Consider the following 27,993-nt stretch of genomic DNA (forward strand, 5'->3'; position numbering starts at 1 on the left):
TAATGTTGTGGAAACTAGTGCAATGCTTGAACCTATTAATCCACCCGTTGCTTGTTACGAACTTGGCTTGGGCTTCGCCATACTTATCCTTAATATCTTAAATAAAATAAATAAATTTTCTGTTTATATTCCTGGATGACCACACGGTCAGAGGAGTTCACAAAGTAGAGAGAATACAAGAAACAGCATTGTATTCAGCAGTCACTAGCTTGAACCCCAGTCACTCAAGGCACGTGTACTTATGCACCAGCATACCTGACCACTTGGCTACGGCGGCCATCAATAAATATTTATAAATACTTGTTGCTTTTGCTTGAATGGTCATTAGACCCAGGGTCATTCGCTTCTGAATCTGATTTTCCATCCATATTATTAACAGCTGTTCCATCTTCGATATAGCACCTGAATGCTGTTTTGTGATCACTGTTTATCTTAAGTGTGTTGATCCTTTTAGTAACGGCCGCATGGTGCAAGAAAGCCTATGGCTTATGCTGAACCAGCCAAAAAAAAAAAAATCTGAACAAAACAATGATAAAAACAAAAAAATAAAATAAAATAAATAACTAAATAATTATAATTAATAAGAAAAAAAAAAAAAAAAAAAGGAAATTAAACCTATCATCCTATGCATTTCCCTTACCCGAAAGTACTATCCAGATGACCTTTGAATTTCCCCAAACTGTCGGCCACTACCACCCATGAAGGCAACGTATTCCAGTAATTTATAACTCGCTGGCTAAAATAAAACTTCCTGCAGTCCAATCTAAACATTTCCCCCAGTAACTTGAATTTATGTCCCCTAGTTCTAGCATCATTTATAATCTTAAAAATTTTGTCCTCGTTCATTTTACTGATGCCTCTCGAGCCTTAAACACCTCAATCAAATCTCCTCTAAGGTGTCTAGTTTCCAAACTCTGCAACCCACATATTCGAAGTCTTTCTTCATAAGGACGCCCTTTTGCCGATCTCACCAGGCGAGTTACCCTTCTTTGCACCCTTTCAAGAAGCTTGATGTCTTTCTTTAGGTGCTGTCTCCATACTTGAACACAGTATTCCAAGTGTGGTCTAACATAAGCCTTATATAATGGGATTATCACGTCCCTATCTCTACTTGGAAAAGTTCGATAGATCATCAATACGACACCATGGGCCTTCCTTGCAACCTGTTTACAATGCTCAGAGAATTTCATGTCTGATCGTATCGTAACACCCAAGTCCCTTTCCTCCAGTACTGGGTTTAGTTGAACTCCACCAAGTGAATAAGTTTTTTTGGGATTACTGTTTCCCAGGTGTAATACCTTACACTTTGTTGGATTAAAGCACAGCTGCCCTTTTTCTGACCATTCCTGAAGTCTATCTAGGACTCTCTGAAGAAGCTCAGCTTGACAGTGATCATTAACTACTCTACCAATTTTAACATCATCTGCAAATTTAGACATCACGCCCTCTATCCCTTCATCAATGTCGTTTATGAAAATTTAAAACAACAGTGGTCCTAATACTGATCCTTGGGGAACCCCACTTCTTACATCAACCCAATCTGAGGAATAGCCATTTATCACAACCCTCTGCCTCATGCCCTGAAGCCATCCTTCTATCCATCTAAGGATTTTCCCAGTGATTCCAATCTGTTCCAGCTTATAAAGCAACCGCTCATGTGGGACTGAACCAAAAGCTTTGCTGAAATCTAAATAAACAATGTCGAAATTATTCCCTAAATCCAGCTCGTGAGCGACCCTTTCGAAATAGCGAACCAGATTTGTTAAACATGATTTTCCCTTTACAAAACCATACTGAGTATCCTTGAGAATTTCAATTCAATCCAAATGATCTTGAATTCCACCCTTGATCATTGCCTCCATGATTTTCCCTACTACTGAAGTCAGACTGACAGGTCGATAATTTCCAACTTCACTTTTAGAGCCACCCTTATGTATGGGAGATACATTTGCACTTTTCCAATCCAAGGGAATCTCCCCAGAGTCTAGTGATGCTCGCATAATTAGCCTCAATGGTTCAATGCACTCGCTTGCCGCCTCTCTTAAGATTATAGGGTATATTCCATCAACTCCAGGAGCCTTACTGGTCTGTAGGCTCGAAAGTTTTTTCATTAAATAATCTTGCGAAATTTCAATATCATTAATTACATATTTTTTAACTTCGCTCCCACAATTTCCCATTGCCACAAAAGGCTTTTCATTTGTAAATATCGATGCAAAATAACTGTTGAGTTCATCTGCAATGGCAGCTGGTGTATTTATTACTATCCCCTTTCCCTTACGTAAAGGTCCGATCTGGTTTGTCCTGCTCTTCTTGGCATTTATATATGTGAAGAATTCTTTATCCCCCCCCCTCTTTGCTCTGTTTGCTAGTGATTTCTCATAAACTGCCTTTGCCTGTCGAACCTTTTCTGTGGCTCTATTACAAATCACCTTGTAGCTGTTATAGGCTTCAGTACTTTTTATTGCTCTGTAACCTTCCATGCCACCTTTTTCTGCTCAAGTAATGTGGCAACTTCACTATTCATCCAACTTGGAACCCTTCTCGTGGAGTATTTTTTTAATGGTATATACGCATTCAAGGCATCTGTGATTAATGTTTTAAAAGCGTACCACAGTTCAATTGTATTCATTCTCTGCGCGATATCTACCCAGTTAATAGAGGCCATGTAGTACCTTAAGGCATCGTAATTTAATTTTCTGAAATTAAAACCCATTCCTTTGCCTTTTACTTCTGCTACCTCTCTCGTCATCATCCACCGTAGAACTCCGTGATCACTTCCTGCTATTGGTTCCTCTACTGTCAGCCCTGTTATGTCATCTGATTCATGTGTGATGATGAGGTCTAGGATATTCTTTTCTCTAGTACTTTCCCTGACATGTTGATACAAATAACAGTCATCTAGTTGATTTAAAAATTTTGTTCCCCATGTCGAGTTTCCTTCCCATTTACTCCAATCAATTAGAGCAAATTGAAATCACCCATAATAAGGCATTGACGCTTACTTGCCCATTCCATTTGCATGTAGAGGCTTTTGTCATAATCTTCACAATCACCTGGTCTGTACATTACTCCTACTCACATTATACCTTTGTATAATGCGAGTAGGAGTAATTCCAACTATATGCACACTGTCACTTAAAATAGTATTCAATGTTGAAGCAGTGAGACCTAATTCCCTTGCAGTAGATGACAAACTTTGTCCTGCTTTGTACTTCTTAATCATTCTCATCTTCATTTCTAAATCAATTTTGTTTCATTTCCTGGCACTATCACCACTTGCACTTTTCGTTGGTTGCTTTCCCTTCATCATTGTAATACAAAAATATGAATGAAGAGAAATTTCTGAAAATTTGTTTTTTATATGATTGAAGATTTCAGTGAAGGGGAACACATTTCGCCATAATGCCGAAATGAAAAAACCCACAATATTCCAGTTATTGGGATTATCGCAAATGCAATGAGATCGAGTTTACTACCTATTTATAATTAGATACACTAACAGAAAAGCCCAATAAACAGGAAAGCGCAAATTGTTTTTATTGTTTTTTGGTCGTGACCTCCAAGAAACATGCTTTAGAAAAATATCAGAAATGCGTTCAAAATTGATTCTTATAACGGGAACATATGATAATGATGAAAGGGTAGTGCAATTTCCATTATAAATGTGACCTTTTAGAGAGATAAACAGTTTAGTAATATAGCAAAATTTTCAACTTCCAAGGATTGGGAACGAATTACCAAAAAAAAAAAAAAAAAACACGTTATTGGGTTCACATTACGATATTTTCACGATACATTTATTCCTATGGGATGAAGAATATGTTTCCACGAATTTTTTAAGTTTGCACCAGCCGGCAAAAACTTACGTAAAGTCGAATTTCCGTAAGTCGAGTATTACATAAGTTGGGGAGTTCCTGTATATATAAAAATAAATTAGAATGAGGATTAAAAAATAAAAATAATGCCAGCAGCATGGCAAGACAGAAGAGCAAAAATAGTCAAAATTAAACATAACGATCAAACCAATAGGGAGGGAAGGGTAACAAGAGTAAAAATATTGTAGCAGAAACTCTCCAAGATAATTTAGAACACCTATGTGCAAATATAATAAAATAAAAATCAATTAAATTTTGAATGCCAATTAAATAGAAATTTAACGACACACCCTCTGATGGGCACCAAGTCCAAATTTATGTGAAATATCACCAACAGAGATGTAAACCAACTACAATAAAATAAAACAAAAATAGACTGACCACAATGCCCCATCTCAACAGAGGACCACAAGGCCAATAATGATCAGGGAATCACTGCATTTCAATCACTAGATAAATCGCCGCAAAGGCGAGTTGATCGAAAGATCAGTCCGCAACCCAATCTCCAGATCAAACCACCAATGCAGAGGACTTGAATAGCAGTGGTCCTGATGCAGCAAAAATTAAAAATATAGATGAATAATGAACTATGGATGGCAGCACGGGCACAGCTATAATCTGGTTAAGATTACTTTTTGTCAGTGTGTGGCTTTGCATTGGAGTGCTTGTATCTGTCCTATTTTTAATTTTCGCTGCATAAGGACCACTGCTATTCAAGTCCTCTGCATTGGTGGTTTGATCTGGAGATTGGGTTGCGGACTGATCTTTCGATCAACTCGCCTTTGCGGCAATTTATCTAGTGATTGAAATGCAGTGATTCCCTGATCATTATTGGCCTTGTGGTCCTCTGTTGAGATGGGGCATAATTGTCAGTCTATTTTTGGTTTATTTTTGTTTTATTTTATTGTAGTTGGTTTACATCTCTGTTGGTGATATTTCACATAAATTTGGACTTGGTGCCCATCAGAGGGTGTGCCGTTAAATTTCTATTTAATTGGCATTCAAAATTTAATTGATTATTATTTTATTATTTTTGCACTTAGATGTTCTAAATTATCTTGGAGAGTTTCTGATGCAATATTTTTACTCTTGTTACCCTTCTCTTCCCTCCCTGTTGGTTTTATCATTATGTTTAATTTTGACTATTTTTGCACTTCTGTCTTGTCATGCTGCTAGCATTATTTTTATTGTAATCTTCATTCTAATTTATTTTTATATTTCAGGCATCATGTAGAGGAATATGCGTTTTGCTGCCTCTGATGTTTGCTTTACTTTTTTATTTTTTATTATGAATTATTCAGTTTTCAACTATTTCAAACATTATTCAAATATATATATTTATTTATATATATATTTTGCTTTGTCTTTGTGTTGACCAGTGGGTCTTTGTGTTTTGTTAAACTAACCTACTAGACTGGTAGAGTTGAACAATATGAATGAGGCTGAGATATCGCATATGGCTGAGAACTCGGGTAGTGACTTTGGATGGAAGCTCACTCAAATGACACCCCTACATAGAACAAACAGACTTGTGTGGCATTTGTCAGCATCTTTTTTTTATATATATATATTTAAATTATAAAAAATTAATTTCAGCTTTTTTTGTTGAATTGAAAATGGTGTTTTATTAATTGCAGTTTAAAAAACTCAATTACAAAATGCTGAACAAAAATGAGAAAAATAATAAATGAAATCAGAAAAATAATAATAATAATAGTAAACACCTATGCAGTCCCAGTGCTAACATACTCCTTCGGGGTCATAGATTGAACTAACACCGAGCTGGAGGATATCATGAGAAAGACGAGGACAATGATGACCAAGAGCCACCAACACCACAAGAAATCTTCCATGGAGAGACTGACAATTGCCCGGGAAGAAGGAGGAGGAAGGGGCCTGATAGACCTCATTGAGCAACAGAAGACAGCAATAGTTAACCTGAAGGACTACTTCCAGAAGCACACAGCAGCACTCCACCAGGCCATAAGGAAGATAGACAAGTGGTATACCCCACTCAACCTAAGCAAGGAGTCCCCCCCCCCAACCAGGAGGTACAAACGAAGCTAGAAAGATTGGCAGAGAAGACACTCCATGGCAGACACTACAATGATCTCCATCAAGATCACGTAGATAAAACTGCTTCCAATGCATGGCTCACAAGTGGGACGCTCTTCCCCGAGACTGAAGGATTCGTGCTTGCCATCCAAGACCAGGTAATTAACACCAGGAACTATAGAAAATACATCGCCAAGGAACCTGGAGTATCCGATGACACATGTCAATGATGCCACCTGGTCTTGGAAACGATCCAACACATCACTGAAGGATGCAAGGTGATCGCCCAGACTGAGCACACTCATAGACACGACCAGGTAGCCAGGATAATACATCAGAAGCTAGCAGGGAAATACCAGTTGGTTGAAGAAAGTGTACCGTACTACAAGTACGAACCCCAGGCAGTAATAGAGACCCCAACTCACAAGCTGTACTGGGACCGTGCCATAATAATGGATAGGACAATCCCCCACAACAGACCAGACATAATCCTTGTGGACAAGAAGGAAAAGGCTACCTATCTGATTGACATAGAGGTACCCAACACTGGCAACCTGCAGAAAACCCATGGGGAAAAAATCAGGAACTACACGAACCTAAAACAGGAGATCAAAGAGATGTGGCATATGCAACAAGTAACGCCCATCCGATCATCGTGTGAACCACAGGTATGGTGCCAAAGACCCTACATAACAGCCTAGCAGCAAAAGGTATCCTAGCAAACACCTACAAGGAACTCCAGAAAGTCGCAATCCTGAACACCTGTAGGATAGTCAGAGAGTTCCTTGACCAACAGTAACACCAACCACCCTGTGTACTTGGTAGCAATACCCGTCACTAGGTGGAACCCCCAATCAGGGAGAAATAATATAAGAGCAACAATAATAATAATAAATGTTTTTATGGTATTCCTTAGAATTTATAAGATTGCTCATTGTCTGAACTGCACACAGATGCCACACCAGTCTGATTTCATTTCTGCAAAAATGGAGAAACCAATGTTCTATGCAAAATTAGACAATCTTTGCTGGCATCTTGTAGATGCCATAGGGAAGAACTGAAATGGAGTATAAAAATGGAGAAACCAATGTCCTATGCAAAATTAGACAATTGCTAGCATCTCGCAGATGCCAAAGGCAAGAACTGAAATGGCATGCAAGAAACATAGATGCAGTCAACACACTCATCTGTGAAATGCAAAGTAAAAATTTTTAATTTCTCCTAATTCACAGTATATTAAAACAAAAATAAAAAATACCGTATATCAGTGAATACTGGGGTAGAAAGGTATGTAGGAACACATGATTTTATTTCTGAACTTAAAATAACAACAAAAAAGATTTTAAAAAGTGTTATCTGTTGGCAATGAAGGAATTAAAGCTCTTGCGCTCTCTCTCTCTCTCTCTCTCTCTCTCTCTCTCTCTCTCTCTCTCTCTCTCTCTCTCTCTCTCTCTCTCTGTTCAATTATATAGTATTGGTTACTCAAAATTTTTGCAATTCATGGTTTGATTAAAGTTGATTGCAACACACCATGCCAAATACAAATCAACTACCAATCACAGTGCAATCATATCACTCAACAAATTCAAAGTTATCTAATCTTCACAAATTCAGTTAAAAAAAAAAAAATAAAATAACTACTTATTTAGCGTAATCTAACTCTCTTTTAACAATGATGGGGCACAAAACTCCGAGTCATTAATGATTAAAAAAAAAAAAAAAAAATAGGTATTAAAATTAAGACATTAAAAGTTAAATCTTTATTTAAAAAAATCAAATGCATAAACATACCTATCATACTAATGTTATGCAAGTCTAGAAAACAAAAAAAAATACAGAAAACTATTTTTTCTTTTCTTTCTGACACTATAAATGACATTATAAATGTGTTTTACACAATTAACATGGTTAGTGATATCATCTTTCCTGCCATGTAACATTTTAATGTATTGGTAAAGCCTACAAAATGCAAACCTACTTCCTTCCTTCAAAATACAGAGAACGTATGCACACCCATCAAGATCTTGATATATGTGTATATGTTTTTAATCTATATTTTCAAGTATTATGTATATATACATATATGTAATTCTTGAAAATAATTTTTGTTTTTCTCACCTGACATTACCATTTGAAGTAACTGTAACATAACTTTTTCACAAAATTAGCAATACCAAACATTAAAGATGATGAATGAATGGTAAGGCATTACACATTGAAAAGCACTTTAAATGAAAAACAGATAACTTTCTCCACATATTAAAATGAAGAATTTTTTATTCCAGAGTAAAGGGCTGTAGAATATCATATGCCACTCCTATTCAGAAATCAAAGGAAACATGCAGAGCCACTTAATTTTAAAACACATATTGGCAAACTCAGCAGGTCTATAAGTGAAAAAATAGAACTGTGTATTTTAAAAAATCACAAACTTGACCAAATATTGGAACAAAACTTCAGAAAACTAAAAGACATATCTGATATGCATATGCAATATCATTTTCATATCATCTTCCAAACTTGTGTCTTATTTATTGGTTTTCCTGTGCACAACATATGGAATATTTCTATGCTACTTTGTGATGTCAGTCATCAAGCCTACATGTATATTTTAATGAATAAACTGTGTCCCAATTTTTTTCAGATGTTAAAAACAATATGGAAGTGTCAGATAAACATAGTAGGCATTAATTTTTTATTAAAGTAAGTGAATAGTGTGACTACAAAGTGAGGCAATTAAGTTCCCGGACTGGTACTGTTGCGGTCATGTTCAATAAGTGTGAATATAAATGGAGGTGGTATGTTGCAGTTTAAATTTCCTCCAACAAATGGTGGTACAGAGACTGTACCTAAGTTTTTTTTTTTTGTAGTTGTTGGCGCATAGGCTTCTGTGGCCATAATGCACCTCCCAAGGTTTTTGCAGTACTTTGATCCGAGCCTGAGATGGGAATCGAACCCACGACCTTTGGGTTGCCAGGTAGGCACTTTACCCACCCAGCTAGCCCGGTCGGCTTGTACCTAAGTGACCTATGTAAACACAGGTAAAATATTACATAGTGATATTTATTCGACCTTGAGAATGCCACGTGGTGGGGGGAGGGTAACCAATGGGAGAAGAGGGATGTGGGTCATCACTACAAATTACATCACAAATGCACAGGTAAATAATTACATAGGTCATTTCCTGATTAGATATCGATCAGTGTGTAGAAAAGATTTGACTTACTCCATCATAACTCTAAATTTTAAGTAGAAAAGGTTGCGTAAGGGTTGGCAAGCAAAGCAAGCAGGGGGAGAAGCCCCCTACTTATTATTATTTTATTTTTATTCTTATTTTTTAATTTTATTTCATTTATTTTTTATTATTTTATTTATTTATTTTTATTTTTTTTTTGTTTTGGCTGGTGCAGCATAAGCCATAGGCTTCTTGCTTGAACCATGTGGCCATTGCTAATACTAATACTAAGATTCTGATTCAAAAATAAACAGCCGCATTCAGAATAATTTTCACGAGCATATCAGGGTAAACACATCGATCTGGCATGCCCCAAACACTTTATGCAAACAATATTGCGATTTTTAAAAATAATTTACTCAATACAAATATTAACTCATTATCTGGTGTGCATGAGAATCAAAATTCTGAATAACATTCAAAATATATGTCCACAAAAAGTTCAATTGTACAATAGAGAAATGCATCTCATTCCCAGTTGCTGCTAGTCTGATAGACCCAAGGATTAAATCACATAAGAATGAAGTAAACACTTTGGTGACTGTAGTTGTACTGTGAATTAACTGGTAGACAAAAAAAATTTAGGAAGAGAGTATAGGGAGAGTGGAAGCTGCAGCTTATGCCTTCAGTGAGACATATACAAAAAAAAATATATCAAATTACAATGGCAATAAAGGTGCTAAAAATACTTGTAATGTTTATTTCATTTAATACAAGTGTTTGAAAATAGCTCATTACAGCACCTTTCTCTCAATTGTATGAAATAAGAAAAAAAGTTTAGTGATGACAAAGTTTTCACTTCAATTCTCAATTTTCTATTCCCTTCATTTCAATGAGAATGAAATTTCACAAATGAATATAAGCTTACAAAGGTTACAATATAGACACCATTCAATGCCAACACTTGAGTTATAATGTTTTATTTCTGAAAAATGCTAACTTCTGCCACCATTATGAATATGATTATTTTATTTTTATTGTGCTTTATGATGTTATTCAAATAAGAATATTCATGTATTACATGCATATAGCATGTGACCAGTAAAATGAACATGTTCCACATGGCAATGGCTGAGATTATATCTCACACACAAAATGTTCGGCAACTGCAGTACAGTAAACCCCCGCTATTCGCGGTATCTGTATTTGCAGTTTCGCGTATTCGCGGTCACTGATTTAATATAAAATGAAACCTAAAAAAAGTGTGAATTTTAAAACGCCATGAACATTTTCCGCCATAAAAAAACATGGGAGTGGCTAAAATTATCTTTCCCAGTCAAAACAGCGCTCAGTGGGTGGGGGAAGAGGGGTGAAAAAATCACGAGCGTGGATGTTTCTCGCTAATCCTTGTTCAGTATGTGTTATGCGCTTGTCATGGAAGGTTTCGTCATTTGCTTTTAATTTATACGCTTATAAATTGAATGAATTTATCAATTTATAAATTGATATGCTTACAAAAGTGATAAATCTACCGTTTTGCAGTGTAAAATATAGACTTTTTTCAAGTGTGTTAACGGAAGAAAGTGACCTTATTGTGGACAAGTTCTTTCTAACACGTACAAAAATATGGCTACGAATAACAAGGGAAATGTGAAAAGATCAAAGAAGGTGATGACATTAGCGAATAAAATTGAGTTATTAGACAAAATTTCTAATGGTGAAAGTGTCTCCTCAGTGGCAAAACATTATAAAATCAATGAGTCAACGGTATGATCAATCAAAAAATCGGAAGAAAAAATCCGCCGTACTGTCCGTGAAAACGTGCTAATTGCTTCAAAAATTTGCTCTGTAACTCGTGAAGTTAAATTAGAAAAAATGGAAAAGGCTTTAAATCTGTGGATAGAAGACCGAACTCAAAATAAAATTCCGTTAAGTTCACTCACCATTCGTGAAAAGACAAAACTCCTTTATCAACACTTTAGCGAAACTGGGGATAGCACTGGCGGGATAAGTTTTTTAGCTAGCAAAAATGCTGGTTTGAAAGATTTGTTTGAAATTTCTAAAATATTACATTTAATATTAAATTGTTTCTTATTTTCATTTCGATGCCATATGCTTGCATTTCACTATGTACTGTCTATGTACATAGTCATATTATGAAGGTACATATAATACATACATAGACAAACTTTTAGACTAGTTTTTCTTATATATTTCATACTTTGGAACGGAACCCCTTTATTACTATGGGAGCCATAACTCAGTATTCGCGTTTTCGGTATTCGCGGCATTTCTCAGGAACGGAACCCCCGCTATTCGCTGGGGTTTACTGTACTTATAAATATTTTATTTCGATAATAAATTCTATTTAGTAAAATATTTGCTGATATTATTTAAAGTAATTTAAAGGCAATCTGGGAATAGTTTTATTAGAAAACCTTATAAAAACTTGTTATATTGAAGCCAACACAATGTTTAAAAAAAAAGAGATGTAGAAGTGTGAATTTAACTAAACATGTTTTTTTAATGATATACTAACTAAATACATATCTATCTAGTGGGCAGTTCTTTGCATCCCAAATCATCAATTAATAACTCTGAATCTCAGAACATAATTTGAGATAATCATTTGTTCAATTGTACAATAGAGGAATGCATCTCATTCCCAGTATTTGTTGTCAATTTTAATGACATACTCCAATTATGACTGCAGATGAAAATTCACTGATAAGTTACTCACATAAATTTCATATATATTCTAAATTGAAGTTTAAATTATTTTGTGTATAAACTTTCTCATCACTCCACATAAGTTTGCTTGCTATTTGGTTTTTAGGAGCATTAGCAACTAAGGCCATATTGCTCCGGGGATATGCAGTGGTCATTCCCTGACCTTTCCGCATCCTCCGTATTTGGTGGTCATGGGCTCGAACCCCAGTCTAATCAAGAAGCACGTGCTATGCACTGCTGCTCCTGCCCACAGAGGTGCCACTCCACATAAGTACAAAAGAAATTAAATCTAAATGGTATAGTAGAAGTCATAAACATTATCCATCATAACAGTGACGCTGCAAACAAATTTGGCATCAGATCCTTACTTCACCTGAGAGCAATGGCACAAACTGATGTTCACAGAGATATAGAAAAAGTATTTTAGATTCACTCATATCAAGCTTTTAATTTTACAAACTTGTTATCTCTAGTTTTATTGAGCCTGTCATATTTTTATTTTATTTTATTCCTTTGTTAAATCCATAATCGCCTATTTTATATTTCATTATCAATCAAATTTTATTAACACCTCTAAATTGGCTGTACAGGTGTATCGGCCTTACTTTACTGTATGGCAATAAATGATTTTATATATATATATATATATATCTGATAATTAAAATAAATATGATATTTAAAATAAAAACATCAGCCAGTAGTACGGCAATAATGCAGAGCGAAACGAAACGTAAAATAATATAAAAAATAAACAAACAGGGAAAGTAGCGGTAGTAGGACAAAAGGTAGTTGATAATCCCCTGTATAATTTAGTCAATTAAGTCATTAAACCCAATTACTAAAACATGATGTAAATTTAAAATAATGCCAATTATACATAATTTAGCGGAACCCCCTCGAAGGTACCATTTCCAAAAGACGTGAAATATCACCAAAAAAGGGTTAAAGAAACTACCAAAAAACTAAAATATCAAAATAATAGACTGACCATCATGCCCCATATCGACAGAGGACCACGAGGCCAATAATGGTCATGGAATCGCTGCATTTCAATCGTCATACAAATCATCGCAAAGGCGGAAATATCGAAGAACCAAACCACACCTCCATTCTCCGATAGATCAACCAATGCAAAGGATTTGCATGGCGGTGGTCCTTATGCAGCGAAAAATAATCTATAGAACAGACAGCACTCTAGATCAGAGCCACACCACTGACATAATGCAAGCTTAACCAGCTTATATAATATAATAGAAAGGAACGAAATAGATGGCGGCACAGGCGCTGCTTATTTAGCATATCAACCCACTACTACCATTAATTTATATTATGTGAGGTAAAAGTTAGGCAAAAGTGATAAAAATAAATAAATATGGCTATGTAGCTATCATTAGAGGCAGCAAATGCACATCCTCCACATGATGCCTAATTATATCTGATAATTAAAATAAATATGATATTTAAAATAAAAACATCAGCCAGTAGTACGGCAATAATGTAGAGCGAAACGAAACGTAAAATAATATAAAAATAAACAAACAGGGAAGGGAAAGTAGCGGTAGTAGGACAAAAGGTAGTCGATAATCCCCTGTATAATTTAGTCAATTAAGTCATTAAACCCAATTAATAAAACATGATGTAATTTAAAATAATGCCAATTATACATAATTTAGCGGAACCCCCTCGAAGGTACCATTTCCAAAAGACGTGAAATATCACCAAAAAAGGGTTAAAGAAACTACCAAAAAACTAAAATATCAAAATAATAGACTGACCATCATGCCCCATATCGACAGAGGACCACGAGGCCAATAATGGTCATGGAATCGCTGCATTTCAATCGTCATACAAATCATCGCAAAGGCGGAAATATCGAAGAACCAAACCACACCTCCATTCTCCGATAGATCAACCAATGCAAAGGATTTGCATGGCGGTGGTCCTTATGCAGCGAAAAATAATCTATAGAACAGACAGCACTCTAGATCAGAGCCACACCACTGACATAATGCAAGCTTAACCAGCTTATATAATATAATAGAAAGGAACGAAATAGATGGCGGCACAGGCGCTGCTTATTTAGCATATCAACCCACTACTACCATTAATTTATATTATGTGAGGTAAAAGTTAGGCAAAAGTGATAAAAATAAATAAATATGGCTATGTAGCTATCATTAGAGGCAGCAAATGCACATCCTCCACATGATGCCTAATTATATCTGATAATTAAAATAAATATGATATTTAAAATAAAAACATCAGCCAGTAGTACGGCAATAATGTAGAGCGAAACGAAACGTAAAATAATATAAAAATAAACAAACAGGGAAGGGAAAGTAGCGGTAGTAGGACAAAAGGTAGTCGATAATCCCCTGTATAATTTAGTCAATTAAGTCATTAAACCCAATTAATAAAACATGATGTAATTTAAAATAATGCCAATTATACATAATTTAGCGGAACCCCCTCGAAGGTACCATTTCCAAAAGACGTGAAATATCACCAAAAAAGGGTTAAAGAAACTACCAAAAAACTAAAATATCAAAATAATAGACTGACCATCATGCCCCATATCGACAGAGGACCACGAGGCCAATAATGGTCATGGAATCGCTGCATTTCAATCGTCATACAAATCATCGCAAAGGCGGAAATATCGAAGAACCAAACCACACCTCCATTCTCCGATAGATCAACCAATGCAAAGGATTTGCATGGCGGTGGTCCTTATGCAGCGAAAAATAATCTATAGAACAGACAGCACTCTAGATCAGAGCCACACCACTGACATAATGCAAGCTTAACCAGCTTATATAATATAATAGAAAGGAACGAAATAGATGGCGGCACAGGCGCTGCTTATTTAGCATATCAACCCACTACTACCATTAATTTATATTATGTGAGGTAAAAGTTAGGCAAAAGTGATAAAAATAAATAAATATGGCTATGTAGCTATCATTAAAGGCAGCAAATGCACATCCTCCACATGATGCCTAATTATATCTGATAATTAAAATAAATATGATATTTAAAATAAAAACATCAGCCAGTAGTACGGCAATAATGCAGAGCGAAACGAAACGTAAAATTTCGTTTCGCTCTGCATTATTGCCGTACTACTGGCTGATGTTTTTATTTTAAATATCATATTTATTTTAATTATCAGATATAATTAGGCATCATGTGGAGGATGTGCATTTGCTGCCTCTAATGATAGCTACATAGCCATATTTATTTATTTTTATCACTTTTGCCTAACTTTTACCTCACATAATATAAATTAATGGTGGGTTGATATGCTAAATAAGCAGCGCTTGTGCCGCCATCTATTTCGTTCCTTTCTATTATATTATATAAGCTGGTTAAGCTTGCATTATGTCAGTGGTGTGGCTCTGATCTAGAGTGCTGTCTGTTCTATAGATTATTTTTCGCTGCATAAGGACCACCGCCATGCAAATCCTTTGCATTGGTTGATCTATCGGAGAATGGAGGTGTGGTTTGGTTCTTCGATATTTCCGCCTTTGCGATGATTTGTATGACGATTGAAATGCAGCGATTCCATGACCATTATTGGCCTCGTGGTCCTCTGTCGATATGGGGCATGATGGTCAGTCTATTATTTTGATATTTTAGTTTTTTGGTAGTTTCTTTAACCCTTTTTTGGTGATATTTCACGTCTTTTGGAAATGGTACCTTCGAGGGGGTTCCGCTAAATTATGTATAATTGGCATTATTTTAAATTTACATCATGTTTTAGTAATTGGGTTTAATGACTTAATTGACTAAATTATACAGGGGATTATCGACTACCTTTTGTCCTACTACCGCTACTTTCCCTTCCCTGTTTGTTTATTTTTTATTTTTTATATTATTTTACGTTTCGTTTCGCTCTGCATTATTGCCGTACTACTGGCTGATGTTTTTATTTTAAATATCATATTTATTTTAATTATCAGATATAATTAGGCATCATGTGGAGGATGTGCATTTGCTGCCTCTAATGATAGCTACATAGCCATATTTATTTATTTTTATCACTTTTGCCTAACTTTTACCTCACATAATATATATATATATATATATATATTGTATATATATATATATATATATATATATTGTGGTTTAATTCGTCTTTGTTCATCATTAATGTCATTGTTTTTCGCCATGATGGCTAATTAAACATTGTCCGTGCCGGTGTTTTTTACCTATAGATATTATAGTTAATACATTACTGGTCTTAAAGCTAGAAAGAAATTAAATAAAACTACTATAATAGAATATTAAAAATAAAATGCGAACTGAACCATCATAATACAAAAGAATAATTATATATATATATATATATATAGAGAGAGAGAGAGAGAGAGAGAGAGAGAGAGAGAGAGAGAGAGAGAGAGAGAGAGAGAGACATTAATCAAGAGAACAGGTGGGGGGAAGAGAGAGAGAACTGAAACCAACACATACATGTTGGAAAACGGAATGCTACACAGAGATGGTCTGACAGTCTGGCTATTTGTAATGCATTGCATATTGCACTGTACTGAATAACTTCAAGAAAGATATTGTAAAGTACATAGATAAAATCTGTAACCCCTTTGTTAGATTTTTTTTAATCTGACAAAGATTTCACTGACCTTTCCGCATCCTCCATAAGAGAACATTATGAGCATTCATAATGTTCGCTCCTTCAAAGAGAATAATTAGAAAAAGACTTTCTGGATACATCATTTTTGAATGGAGTGCAGAATGGAGTTACAAACTGCTCTACTGCAAGACTGGGCCTCAATAACCAAGACTTTTGAACATTCTCATTAACATTATGAGAGCCCTGATGGTCAACATCCTGTTGTGATGTTGACCATTAGAGGTAATAAATTTCACCCTCATTAAAGTCTATAACCTCCTCAGATATTCATTTTCAAACTAATTTGTATATTTCAAAAATTATATGATTCAAATATTATATATTTATGCACTCATTGTTGCAGAACATTACACTTCTGTCATTAACTGAACTTTTATCCATTGGTATAACAAAATGTTTAAGATCATTATAAACATCTCTGCAAAAACAAAATGCCTTCCCTTAACCCTTGACAATAGTTATTTCTTTGGATAAATCCCACATCAATATGCTATAATCACTACTGACTGGTTGTTCCTTTACTCAAAGATTCTAAATATGATGAATAGCTACTGATTATCAAATCAAGACTATTTCTTTCTCTTGTAGCAGCTCTACATATAAAAAGCAGTCACATCAAGTCCAGCTGCGTTCTACTGCTTATTGAGTAACCAACCCACATGTTCCAATCACCATCTGGAAAATTAAAATCCCATGATAAGCATTCTAATTTATTGGCCAATTATGTCCTGCATAGTTGTTCATTATAGTTACAGTAGTTTGACAACTAACATACTAATATTCTGATTTTTGTTTTCCCAATGTAGATGTCACTCCAGACTGACTCAATATTGTGCTGAAAATTTGTGTCTATTAGGTATACTGTTTTAGCTTTTGTGTCTGACCATTAAAGTACACCTTGTTCTGACAGTACCAAAATTCTGCATTCCAATATCAGAGCAGAGTGACACCATGTTTCTGATATTTATATTATGTCAGCACTTGATAACTTAATCAGTACTTGAAATTCATCAAATTTACTTTCTATGCTTCAAGTATATTTATTTTCTATACTTCTAGTATATATAAGCCAGTACATGTCTGCTTGTTTGTGCTTTTAGTAAATCTAACACAGCCCATATAAATGCATATCCTGTAGGGCACCCCCCCCAGTACACCTTGTAATTCTGTCACCATTGTCTTCTAGGTTACCGAATGTCTTAAAAGAAGCAATATGATTCAATTTCGCTTATGACTGTCACAAAATGGTCTAAGTATTTCCACTACCACCAAAACTAGCAGTTTTTTTCAGGCAAGCCTAACACTGCCACAGTATCATCAGCAAATATTCTTGAACCCCTTCTAATTAAGTGTGTTTCCCACCTCTATTAAAAGACTATCTGTTAACAAGTAGTAGTAGTAGCAATGGCAAATGATACAAGAAAGCAAGCTTACGTATCAGTCAAAAAAAAAAAACATACGGTTCACCCACCCATACCCTCCAAGAATTTGTCCAGTTCTTCCTTTCAGCAAGCTGTTCTTTCAAGGCCTCCTTCCTTTCTGGCATGAAAGGAAGGAATTCATGCCAGAGCAAAATCCCAGAGACCTTAAAATTCAGTCTGGTCTCATTGGCTTTTATGCTTAATATCATTAGTACCTTAGCAATATTGCTTTAATGCCTTTAAAAGATAATAATTGTTCTTCAATAATACTAATTTTGATCACTGGCAGATATACTCTGATCCTGCTAGTGATCAAGCCCTACAGCAAGATGCAAGGTGGACAGCTGAGTACTTGATGGGACCCCTGATTTAATTTTTTCAAAGGTATTAACAATTTTCTTAAGCACTCAATTTTTGCCATTAAAATTACAAATTTCTTTACTCTCATTGCATCTAATACAGGCATTTCTGTAGCACTATTATTACATCTGGCTATAGTTAACTATACTTACATGCAGTGCTTTTTTTGTGAAAAAAATAGGTACCGGTACTCATTCTTTGCTAACAGGAAAAATTTAAAATTAAAAGGATATGAAAAATACTCTAAAAAAATTTTTTTTTTGATATTATTACTTTAGTAGTAATGTTTTTAGAATAAGAACAACAAATTAAGTATAATAACACAGTTTTTTAAGCATAAATTTATTATTCAAGTATATAAAAAATGAGTAAAATATAATAACATAAGTAAAAATAATTTCATAATAAAGTTTTTGTAGAATATTCAAATTTTTATTAAGTTCTCTTCCGGCACCCTATGCAAGGGGTCAGCAACATTTTTTGAGTTAAGAGCCATTTTTGATCTAATTAAAAAAAGAGAGAGAGAGAATCCGAAGAGCCGCACCTCAGCTCAAGCTGGGAGGATGGGGAAGGCGGAGTTTTTTAAGAAAGAGAATAGAGTGAAAAGGTGTTTATTAAAAAATATATATATTTTGAAATATTATTTATTTATACTGAAAACACGTAACAAACATCCAATTAGGTACAAATTAATGTGACTTTTGTTGATGAACTTCTTGAGCAAATCTCTCAACATCATGAGAGTATGTCGTAATTAAACATGCTGAGCTTTAAACATGCTCGCATTGTTCAGACGACAGTTTCTTGATTTATTTTTAATATAGTTCATGTTCAAAAATATTTGCTCACAGAAATACGTCGAACCAAAAACTGAGAAGTCCAAATGCAAATATTTTAAAATTTATATATGGGTCCGGTAAGCAACCCCACGAATCAAACACAATTTCATCTGCATTTTAAACTCATCTATCGCCGTCCATTTGTGTAGAAAATGGGGCAGACTTTTGCCTCTCCAAATCCTCAATTTCAGTTTTAAGGCATTTTAGTCTTGCACTCCACATGTCCTTGATTTTTAAGTCCTCTAACTCCATTTCAAATTGTGCTTCATGTGAGAACCGCAGTTACATGTTAAAGAACCGCAGTTACATGTTAAAAGAGCTACATGCGGCTCGCGAGCCGCAGGTTGCCGACGCCTGTCCTATGCCAACTTCTTTTCTTCCTCTTTGTGTGTCGGTTGCTGAATGACGTTTCTGATGCAGCCATGAATCGACATATTTTGCTGGATCAAAGTGGGTCAGTGGCGGGCCTACAATTTTTAAGAAACAGTAGTGAAGAAACTGTTTTTTTTTTTTTTGTTATCAACGAAGCGCTGGTTGGACTGGTGATCACATTCATTTGTGAAAATCCTCGTTCACATTCACTCAATGAAATAATTATCATATTCAGAGTGTTCTTCAATTCTTCGGAAACCTTCTTATCAAATAGGTATCCCCAAATTGCATCTCTTTCATTTAACTGTGACCTAATTGACAATTTTCTAACTTCGCTTTCACCAAATGCCAACAATTCATGTTTAGAAGGATTAATACCTTCATTGTCCTCATTTTCCGATAACAAACTTCCGCGAAACAACAGATGATTATTTGTTGAGGTAAAAGAAAATCACTTTTCTAATTCTCGAACGGGGTGCTTACAGTTGATTCACAGAGGTGTCCAACCTATGGCCCGTGAGGAAAATGAACTAAAACAGCATTTTAAATTTTGTTAATTATCAAAAAAATTCTCATTAAATGTAAATGTTCACTAAATGTAATTATGTATTGTACTTAATAAAATTTTCAAATATTTTCAATTTTACTTTTACATGCAGCAAGATAGGGAAAATGTAGCACACTATTTTTTCTCTAATCACTCAGTGCAGTCCACGAAAATAATATAACTTTGAATTATTTTGAATATGGCCTCTGTATGGAAAAAGGTTGGACACCACTGCAGTAGAAGGTGGGCCAGAGCCCATTGGGAATACACCTTGATCTGTTCACTATTGGCTAGCATGACTCCGCCGTATGTGGGACAGGTGGTCGGATAGGTTTAACCAGGTACCACTCAGTTGTAGAATGCATTAGCTCTCTTAATTCGCGCAGCAGCATTAGTTATCTAAATTGCCTGAAGGCAAGAAATTCGAACAGTGCGTACCGAGTTAATTCTCTCCTAATCCGTTCACTATATGAAAATTTTCTTTGCTCAACGGAAAGTATTTTAAATGTAACTTCCAAGGGAAAGTCAAAATAATTCACTATAAAAGGACTTCATTAAACAGAAGTCCGACTGAGTAATTTAGAATTATAAAAATGGTTATACAGTTTTATATACAATATCTTAACAATAGACAGTAAAAAATGCAAATTTAGTTAAATAATTTTAAGCTTATTTCAATAGTAGGTAAACAGAAAATTACAAATTTCGAAGTGCACTGCATCCAAATGTCACACGTCACTGTTAATAAAGGTGCCGGTACGCCGTACCATTGCGTACCGTCCCAAAAAAAGCACTGCTTACATGTTACATACATTAAGCAATCATCCTTGATTTGCAGGATAATTGCCTCAGCAATTCCTCCTCCAACCCCCAAAAAAATAGCCAAGGCATCCTCACTGCTGTGAGCCACATGCTCTGCTGCTCTAGGCTGAAGCATAAATTTGGTTAAAAAATTAAATTAAAACTGAGCACTATACCTCAGTACTGTAACACACAGTGATAATAAGTTATTTGTGAGTACAACAATATCACAATGCTATTCAGTTACTACAGCACATATACAACCTTTATCCCTAAAGTTACAGGATGCATCTTACAAAAAACCACAGGAGATGCAAACAAGATTAACCTTACAAAAAATCATGAGAGAGATCCTTCGAAGAAGTCTCTTCTGCATCAGTGCAATGCTGCCAATGTTGAGGGAAATTACTAACGATACTATTCATACACTCTACCAAAGCTGCTTGAATATGAAGAAAATCCTCATAGTGATGCCCTTTTAACTTCAAGCTTATTTGCCTAACCTGTCTTTGTTTACAATCAATTCAATAGTTATATAATGTCTCTCAAATCTGAATGTAACCTTTTGGTGTCTGCTGTAAAGGGTATTTTGTGCAGGCTTATATACTAAAGATTAAATATTATTTAATTACTACCATCAATCCCAGAAATAAAAAAAAAAAAAAAAATCACTAATAATGCTGCTACTAGTGATACTAACACTACTGCATTTAACTTAAATAAAGTCATGTAAATCTACCTGACAAAAACAAATGATAAAAAAATATATATTTAAATCACAGTAATATGATCAAATAATCAAATTGCAAATACAAATAATTCAGGATACTCAGATTCTATATGTTTATAAATAAGCATAAATCATTACCTTTTCTTTTTCTAAATCCCTTACAACAATGTCCAGTTGAGAAGAATATTGATCTCTTAGAAGGGTCATTTCTTCTGTGTGGCGATCTGATGTTTCCTGTAAATGGGTAGCCATTTCATCTAAAAGTACTTTCCGTTTCTCAGCTACCTATGAAACGCATCACAGCAAAAAGTTATGTCAGATACATGTTTAATATAATGAATAACAACATCCAATGAACACAAAAAGCTTAATATTTTTATTCTCTTTTTTTAATAATTTTTATTCTAACCTTGGTGGCCTCAAGGGCTGAATTTTCTGCTTCTGTCTTCAATTTATCTGATTCTTTCAAGTCTTGCTGAACCTTTTCCATTAATGTCTGCAACTCCTGTACAGTTATGAAAAATAAGGTATCATATAATGCATTCCAAAATTTAAAATAAAATACTAAGACAATGAAGTGCTGAAGTATTAATAATTTAATGAATCAGCTATGAATTAAATTGCACAGACTAAATGTTAAAGTTGAAAACATAATCATGTTCATATAACTTCTACATTAAAGTATACTAGTAAAATAATAAGAGGAGTTTACCTCAATATAAATAAATAAATAAATTTTCTGTTTATACTCCGGGACGACCAAACAGTCAGAGGAGTTAACAAGATAGACAGAATACAAGAAACAGAACCGTATTCAGCAGTCACGGGCTTGAACCCCGGTCACTCAAGGCACGTGTACTTATGCACCCGCGCGCCTGACCACTAGGCTACGGCGGCCTTATTACGTAGAACACTTCCGTAAGATACCCTCCAGAAATTAAAACGGAAAAACCGAAAAAATCAACAACTTACCAGTACATTAGAGTAAAATATAAATAATTAAATAATCAATTTAACACAATTCAAATCAATTTAAAAAACCTATCTAATTAATTTTTAAACTCTTATTGACCATTTCATTCAATAAGAGTTTAATCAATAAGAGTTTAAGAGTTTACGGAAGTGTTCTATGTACTATATTGAGGTAAACTCCTCTTATTATTTTACTAATATTATTATCAACGTAGAACATATTGAGTATTACAGCTCTGATTCATACTATCTAATTAAAGTATACTGACAGATTTTAACCAGCTACTAAACAGTACTTTCAAATTTCATTATCATTCATGAGGAAAATGTACATCTAGTGTTTATCATTAAATATATTTGCTGGGCAAAAACAAATACATAAAGACAAACAGAATGGTAAGATATATTTTTTTTAATGAAAATCCTAAACACAAAAGATATTAGAACATTTAGTATTTAGTATCATACATTGGTTAGAAGCTGAGAAGACAGAAGATGCACATTGAAAAGTTGAGCATAGGAGCAGTAGACATGGTTTGTTTGGTTTTTTTTTTTTTTTTGCATGAAATAAGAGGATTGAGTTTTAGAAGCTTTTAAAGTAAAATAAGTTTTATTTGCCCAAATGGAGATTACCTGGAGAACAACATTTAAGGAAATGGTGGTGGATTACAGAAGTTAAAGCAATTTAGGCAAGGCATGGTTTCTCAGACTGGAAGGTGGAATGCAATGTGCTATCAGAAGAAAAACTATGGATGGAATGTCCAGTCAGAGGAAGGTCTTTAATACATAAGGGGGAAAATAGTGGGAGAAAAAACTGAATCTTAGAGAACATTAGCATTAGTAGGTGAAGTTGACATGGGTAGATAGTGCAGTTTGGTGTGACATAAGCACTGCAAAGGCAAAAATGCGAGTAGGAGTGTGTTATGGGCCTGATGACTGTGATGAGTACAACGAACAACTGTACAGAGAAACAGAATGGGCCAGTAAATCAGAATGTCTTATAATGGGAGATTTTAACTTCCCAGATATTGATTGGAACTTGTGGATTGGTCACTCACAACACTAGCAAGATTTTGTGAATTTACTTGATGACTGTTTTCTATAGCAGCATGTTCGAGAGGCAACAAAAAGGAGTAATACTCATGATCTGATTGTCAGTAGTGATTATACATGCATTAAAAATCTGCAGATAAAGGAACCACTAGGTGAGAGGGATCACAGTGTACAGATGTGGGATTTAATTAAAGATGGAACTACAATCAGGGTTAAAGGGAACCACTGTAGTCACCTTTCATAAATGATGACTACAGTGATCTCAGACGGTTTTTAAATTCTATGACCAACTGATGATGTTACCAACAGCAAACTGTAAATAGGAAGCATTCAAGGAATTAGTCTTGGAAGCTACTAGGCTTTTCATACCAACTAAGAAATACTGTTCAAGGTTTAGGCCAAAATGGATGTCAGATGATCTAATGAGACTTGTGGCAGAGAAGAAAAATGCATATAAATTATCAGGGGACACAGATGCCTATGGTAGATATAAGCTAGTCTATAATTAAGTCACAAAGCAAGTTAGACAAGCAAAGGCAGATTATATGGAATCTTTGGCAAAGATGCAGAGAAAAACAGCAAAGACTTCTTTACTTATATAAACTCTAAAAGGAAGGGGATGAATCAGATTGGTCCACTTTGATGATAGTGGTTTGACTTTTGATGATCCTGCTCAGGTAGCTAACAAACTGAATGAGTATTTTCCATCTACATTCACACATGAGTAATTCTGTAGGGAAATAGAGACCAGAAGTTTATTAAACTCTAACAGGGAGCTAAATCATTTTATAATAACTGAGAGCAATGTGGAAGCAAAACTGTTCAAGTTAAATATAAGAAAGGCACCTGGGGGTAGATGGGATATTAAAGGAGGCAGCAAAGGAAGTAAGCAAACCTTTAGCCATAATTATGAGAGCATTCTTGGATTCAGGGAAGTTCCACATGGACTGGAGATGTGCAAATGTATCCCCAATCACAAAGTGGGATAAAGGGGTAACACAAGTAATTAGAGTCCTGTTAGTTTAACATCTGTTTCGGGGAAAATATTGGGGTCACTGGTTAAAGAAGCATTGCAGGATCATCTAAGACAAGATTTTTCAGACACAGGGTTTGTTAAGTGAAAGTCTTGTCTGACCAATTTGATTGAAAACTACAATGTGGTCACAAAGGAACTGGATGCAAAAAACAATACTGATATCATATACTTGGATTTCGGGAAAGCTTTTAATACTGTTGCACATGGAAGACTGCTTAAAAACTGGAGCAGTATAGCATTAAGGGCAAGTTGCTGCTATGAATAAAGAGATGGATGAGTGGGAGAAGACAGAGTTTAATCAATGGACACTGCTCTTTGTGGACTAATGTTATTAATGGAGTCTCCCAGGGTTCTGTGTTGGGCCATTGTTGTTTTCTATATTTATCAATGATATTGATGAAGGTATATCAGGATTAATTTCCAAGTTTCCAGTCAATACGAAGATTAGTAGGGTTGTTAATGACAATAGCTACTGCAACCTTGACAAATGCAAAGTACTACATATATAGCAGTAACCCCAGAGTAATGTACCAACTGTGTGTTACTACCCTCAGGGTAGTAGATAATGATAAAGACCTGGGGTAATTGTGGGCTCAGATACAAAATTTTCTGGGCAATGCAAAAGGCTGCCAGAGCAGCTCATAGGGTCTTGTCAATGCTACACAGGAATTATATTAGCAGGGCCAAGGAGCAGATTACCTTGTATAAGACAGCAGTCAGGCCAATCTTGAGTACTGCATACAGGTCTGGAGGCCTGATTTTAGGAAAGATGTAGAGCTGCTGGAACGAGTACAGAGAATGGCAATGAGATTGGTGAAGAGAACAAATTGTTACTCTTATGAAGACATGCTTAAGTTCTACAAATTGCAGCATCTAGAGACGTGATCTGATTGAAGTATATAAGGCCTTGTCTGCAAATTGCAGCATCTGGAGACCAGGCAGCTGTGAGGTGATCTGATTGAGGTGTATAAGGCATTGAATGGTTTTAGAAAGTTCAATATCACTATCAAGCTGATGGGATTCTTCCTCTTGCACAGATTACGCACTTGATTCAAATTCAAATTGTGGAAAGACAGTGGAATAGATGTGTGGAAATTTGCCTTTAGCCAGCAGGCAGTTCATTGATGAAACAAACTTCCATCTGTCATGGAAATCAATATTATTGATATTGATTATTTAAGCCAGTGACGGGCAAACTACGGCCCATGGACCAGATGCGGCCTGCCGTAGATTTTAAAACAATAGTATAGAAATTTTCAATTTCAATGTTTTAAAAAAATTCATTTAAGGGCATGTTCCATTTTTTGCATATGTGAAAATTTACATAGAAATTTGAATATTTTTTGCATATGCAAAATATAATTGTGATAATTTATATAGAAATTGATTTAAAAACTTTTGCATGTGCAAAAAATGGAACCCGCCCTAATAAATATGTATAAAATTATTAAAATATACTTATTTGCTTTTATATTTAAATTTAAAAAAAAATAGAAACAAGATTTTGAAAGAAGAATTTGGATATACCACTTACGAGTTTATATTAACGACAACTGAGGTGCTAATATTTGTCCACATGACCACATCAAATAACATTAGTCGGTTCGGGAATGTGCGCGAAGCAGGAACCTACCTTTGAATGGAAAGATGGCTGACATGCCGACGGATTCCAACTTCATAAATGTTGAATGTTAGTGTCATGATGGTGAAATTATTAAAAATAGTATTGTTGTTGGTGCTTGTGAGTTTTATTGTGGATATTAGTAAAATATTTCAACCCCAAAATGTCTGCTAAAAAACAAAATTGATTCAGAGTGCCATGTTTTCAAAAATGAATGGACCTGGAAGTACTTTTTCACAGTTGTAAAGGATAAACCACTGTGTCTTATCTGCAATGAAACAGTAGCAGTCTTCAAAGAATACATTTCCCGCCACTTCACTTCTAAGCATAAAAATTCCAATTACGAAGCAATGTCTGAATATGAAAGGAAACGAAAAGTAGAAGATCTTCGCAAAAAATTATCAAGTTACCAAAATTTTTTTAAGAAAAAAAATAGTTCTCAGAAAGCAGTTACACATGCAAGTTATATTGTAGCATACAATATTGCTAAAAGTAATAAAGCTCTCTCTGATGGGGAGTTTGTTAAACACTGTATGCTCCAAGTTTGTGATGTTTTATGTCCTGACAAGAAAAAAGATTTTGAAACTGTAAGCTTATCCCGAAAAACTGTGAGTGTAAGAGTCGAAACCATAAATAAAAAATTTGACATCACAGTTGGAGTCAAAGATTGGTCAATTTAAATTCTGCTCCATTACTATGGATGAAAGCACTGATATAAATGATACTGCTCAGCTAGTTTTATTTATAAGAGGTGTTGATGAAAACTTTTCTATTTCTGAGGAATTGGCATGCATGTGGTCGTTAAAAGGAACAACAACAGGGTCTGGTATTTTTCATGAATTTCAGGAAGGGCTTTCAACATTGAAAGTACCCATAACAAACATATGTAATATTACGACCGATGGAGCACAAAGTATGACAGGTAAAAAATCTGGATTTGTTGGGACCTTTAATCAAAAATATCCCGAGAATAATGTTGTCTTTCTACATTGCGTTATACATCAAGATGCCCTGTGTAAATCTGCCTTGAATATGAAACCTGTGCAATGTAATCGTGAAGCGTGTAAATACTATTCGATCTCGTGGGCTTACTCACATACAATTTCGAGATTTTCTTGAATCCATGCAATCTGAATACTCTGATTTGCTGTATTACACAAAAGTTAGGTGGCTGAATGCAGGACGCATCTTCGAGCGAGTTTGGCAGCTGAATGACGAGATAGTGTCATTCTTCCATGAGAAACAGTGGTCTGTGGAGTGTGAAATATTGGAAGATACAGCATGGCTTTCGGACTTTGCATTTTTCACAGATTATCTATCACATGAACAAGTTGAATGTCAAAATGCAAGGAAAAAATCAATTTATCGATGATATCCGGGGCTATCTCAGAGGTTTTAAACTACTACTTGTTCTGTTTGCTAATCAGATAGCTAAGAACGACTTGTCTCACTTCCCGAGATTAAATTCAATAGCTCCAGTAAATAAAGACAAGCTTAAGAGCTACAAAGATAGCCTGAGAAAACTTCATCTTGAATTTGAACGAAGATTTCAAGACTTCAGTGCCATTGAAAAAGACTTGGATATTTCCAGCATGCCTTTTAATGTGGACTGTGAAGTAGTGAGACTGGACTTGCAGAGGTGGCAAATGAAGTTTAACATTGACAAATGTAAAGTACTATATATGGGAAACAGTAACCCTAGAGTAACACATCAATTCTGTGGTACTACACTGACAGAGGTAGAGAACGAAA

The 27,993-nt window shown here is 35.0% G+C and overlaps 1 protein-coding gene across 1 annotated transcript in view; it reads right to left on the bottom strand.

Annotated features, from left to right (window-relative positions):
• LOC150076266 (GRIP1-associated protein 1-like) overlaps positions 1–27,993 on the bottom strand; it is a 370,153-nt gene that overhangs the window by 153,832 nt on the left and 188,328 nt on the right. Inside the window, exons 14-15 of the mRNA XM_090387422.1 lie at positions 21,969–22,064; positions 21,698–21,844 (exon numbers count right to left, since the gene is read on the bottom strand). Coding sequence (XP_090243548.1) covers positions 21,698–21,844; positions 21,969–22,064 — 243 coding nt within the window. The remainder of the gene's footprint in view (positions 1–21,697; positions 21,845–21,968; positions 22,065–27,993) is intronic.

Source organism: Mastigoproctus giganteus, chromosome 13 (genome assembly GCF_048544385.1).
Source record: "Mastigoproctus giganteus isolate SK-2022 chromosome 13, ASM4854438v1, whole genome shotgun sequence".
NCBI lineage: Eukaryota > Metazoa > Arthropoda > Arachnida > Uropygi > Thelyphonidae > Mastigoproctus > Mastigoproctus giganteus.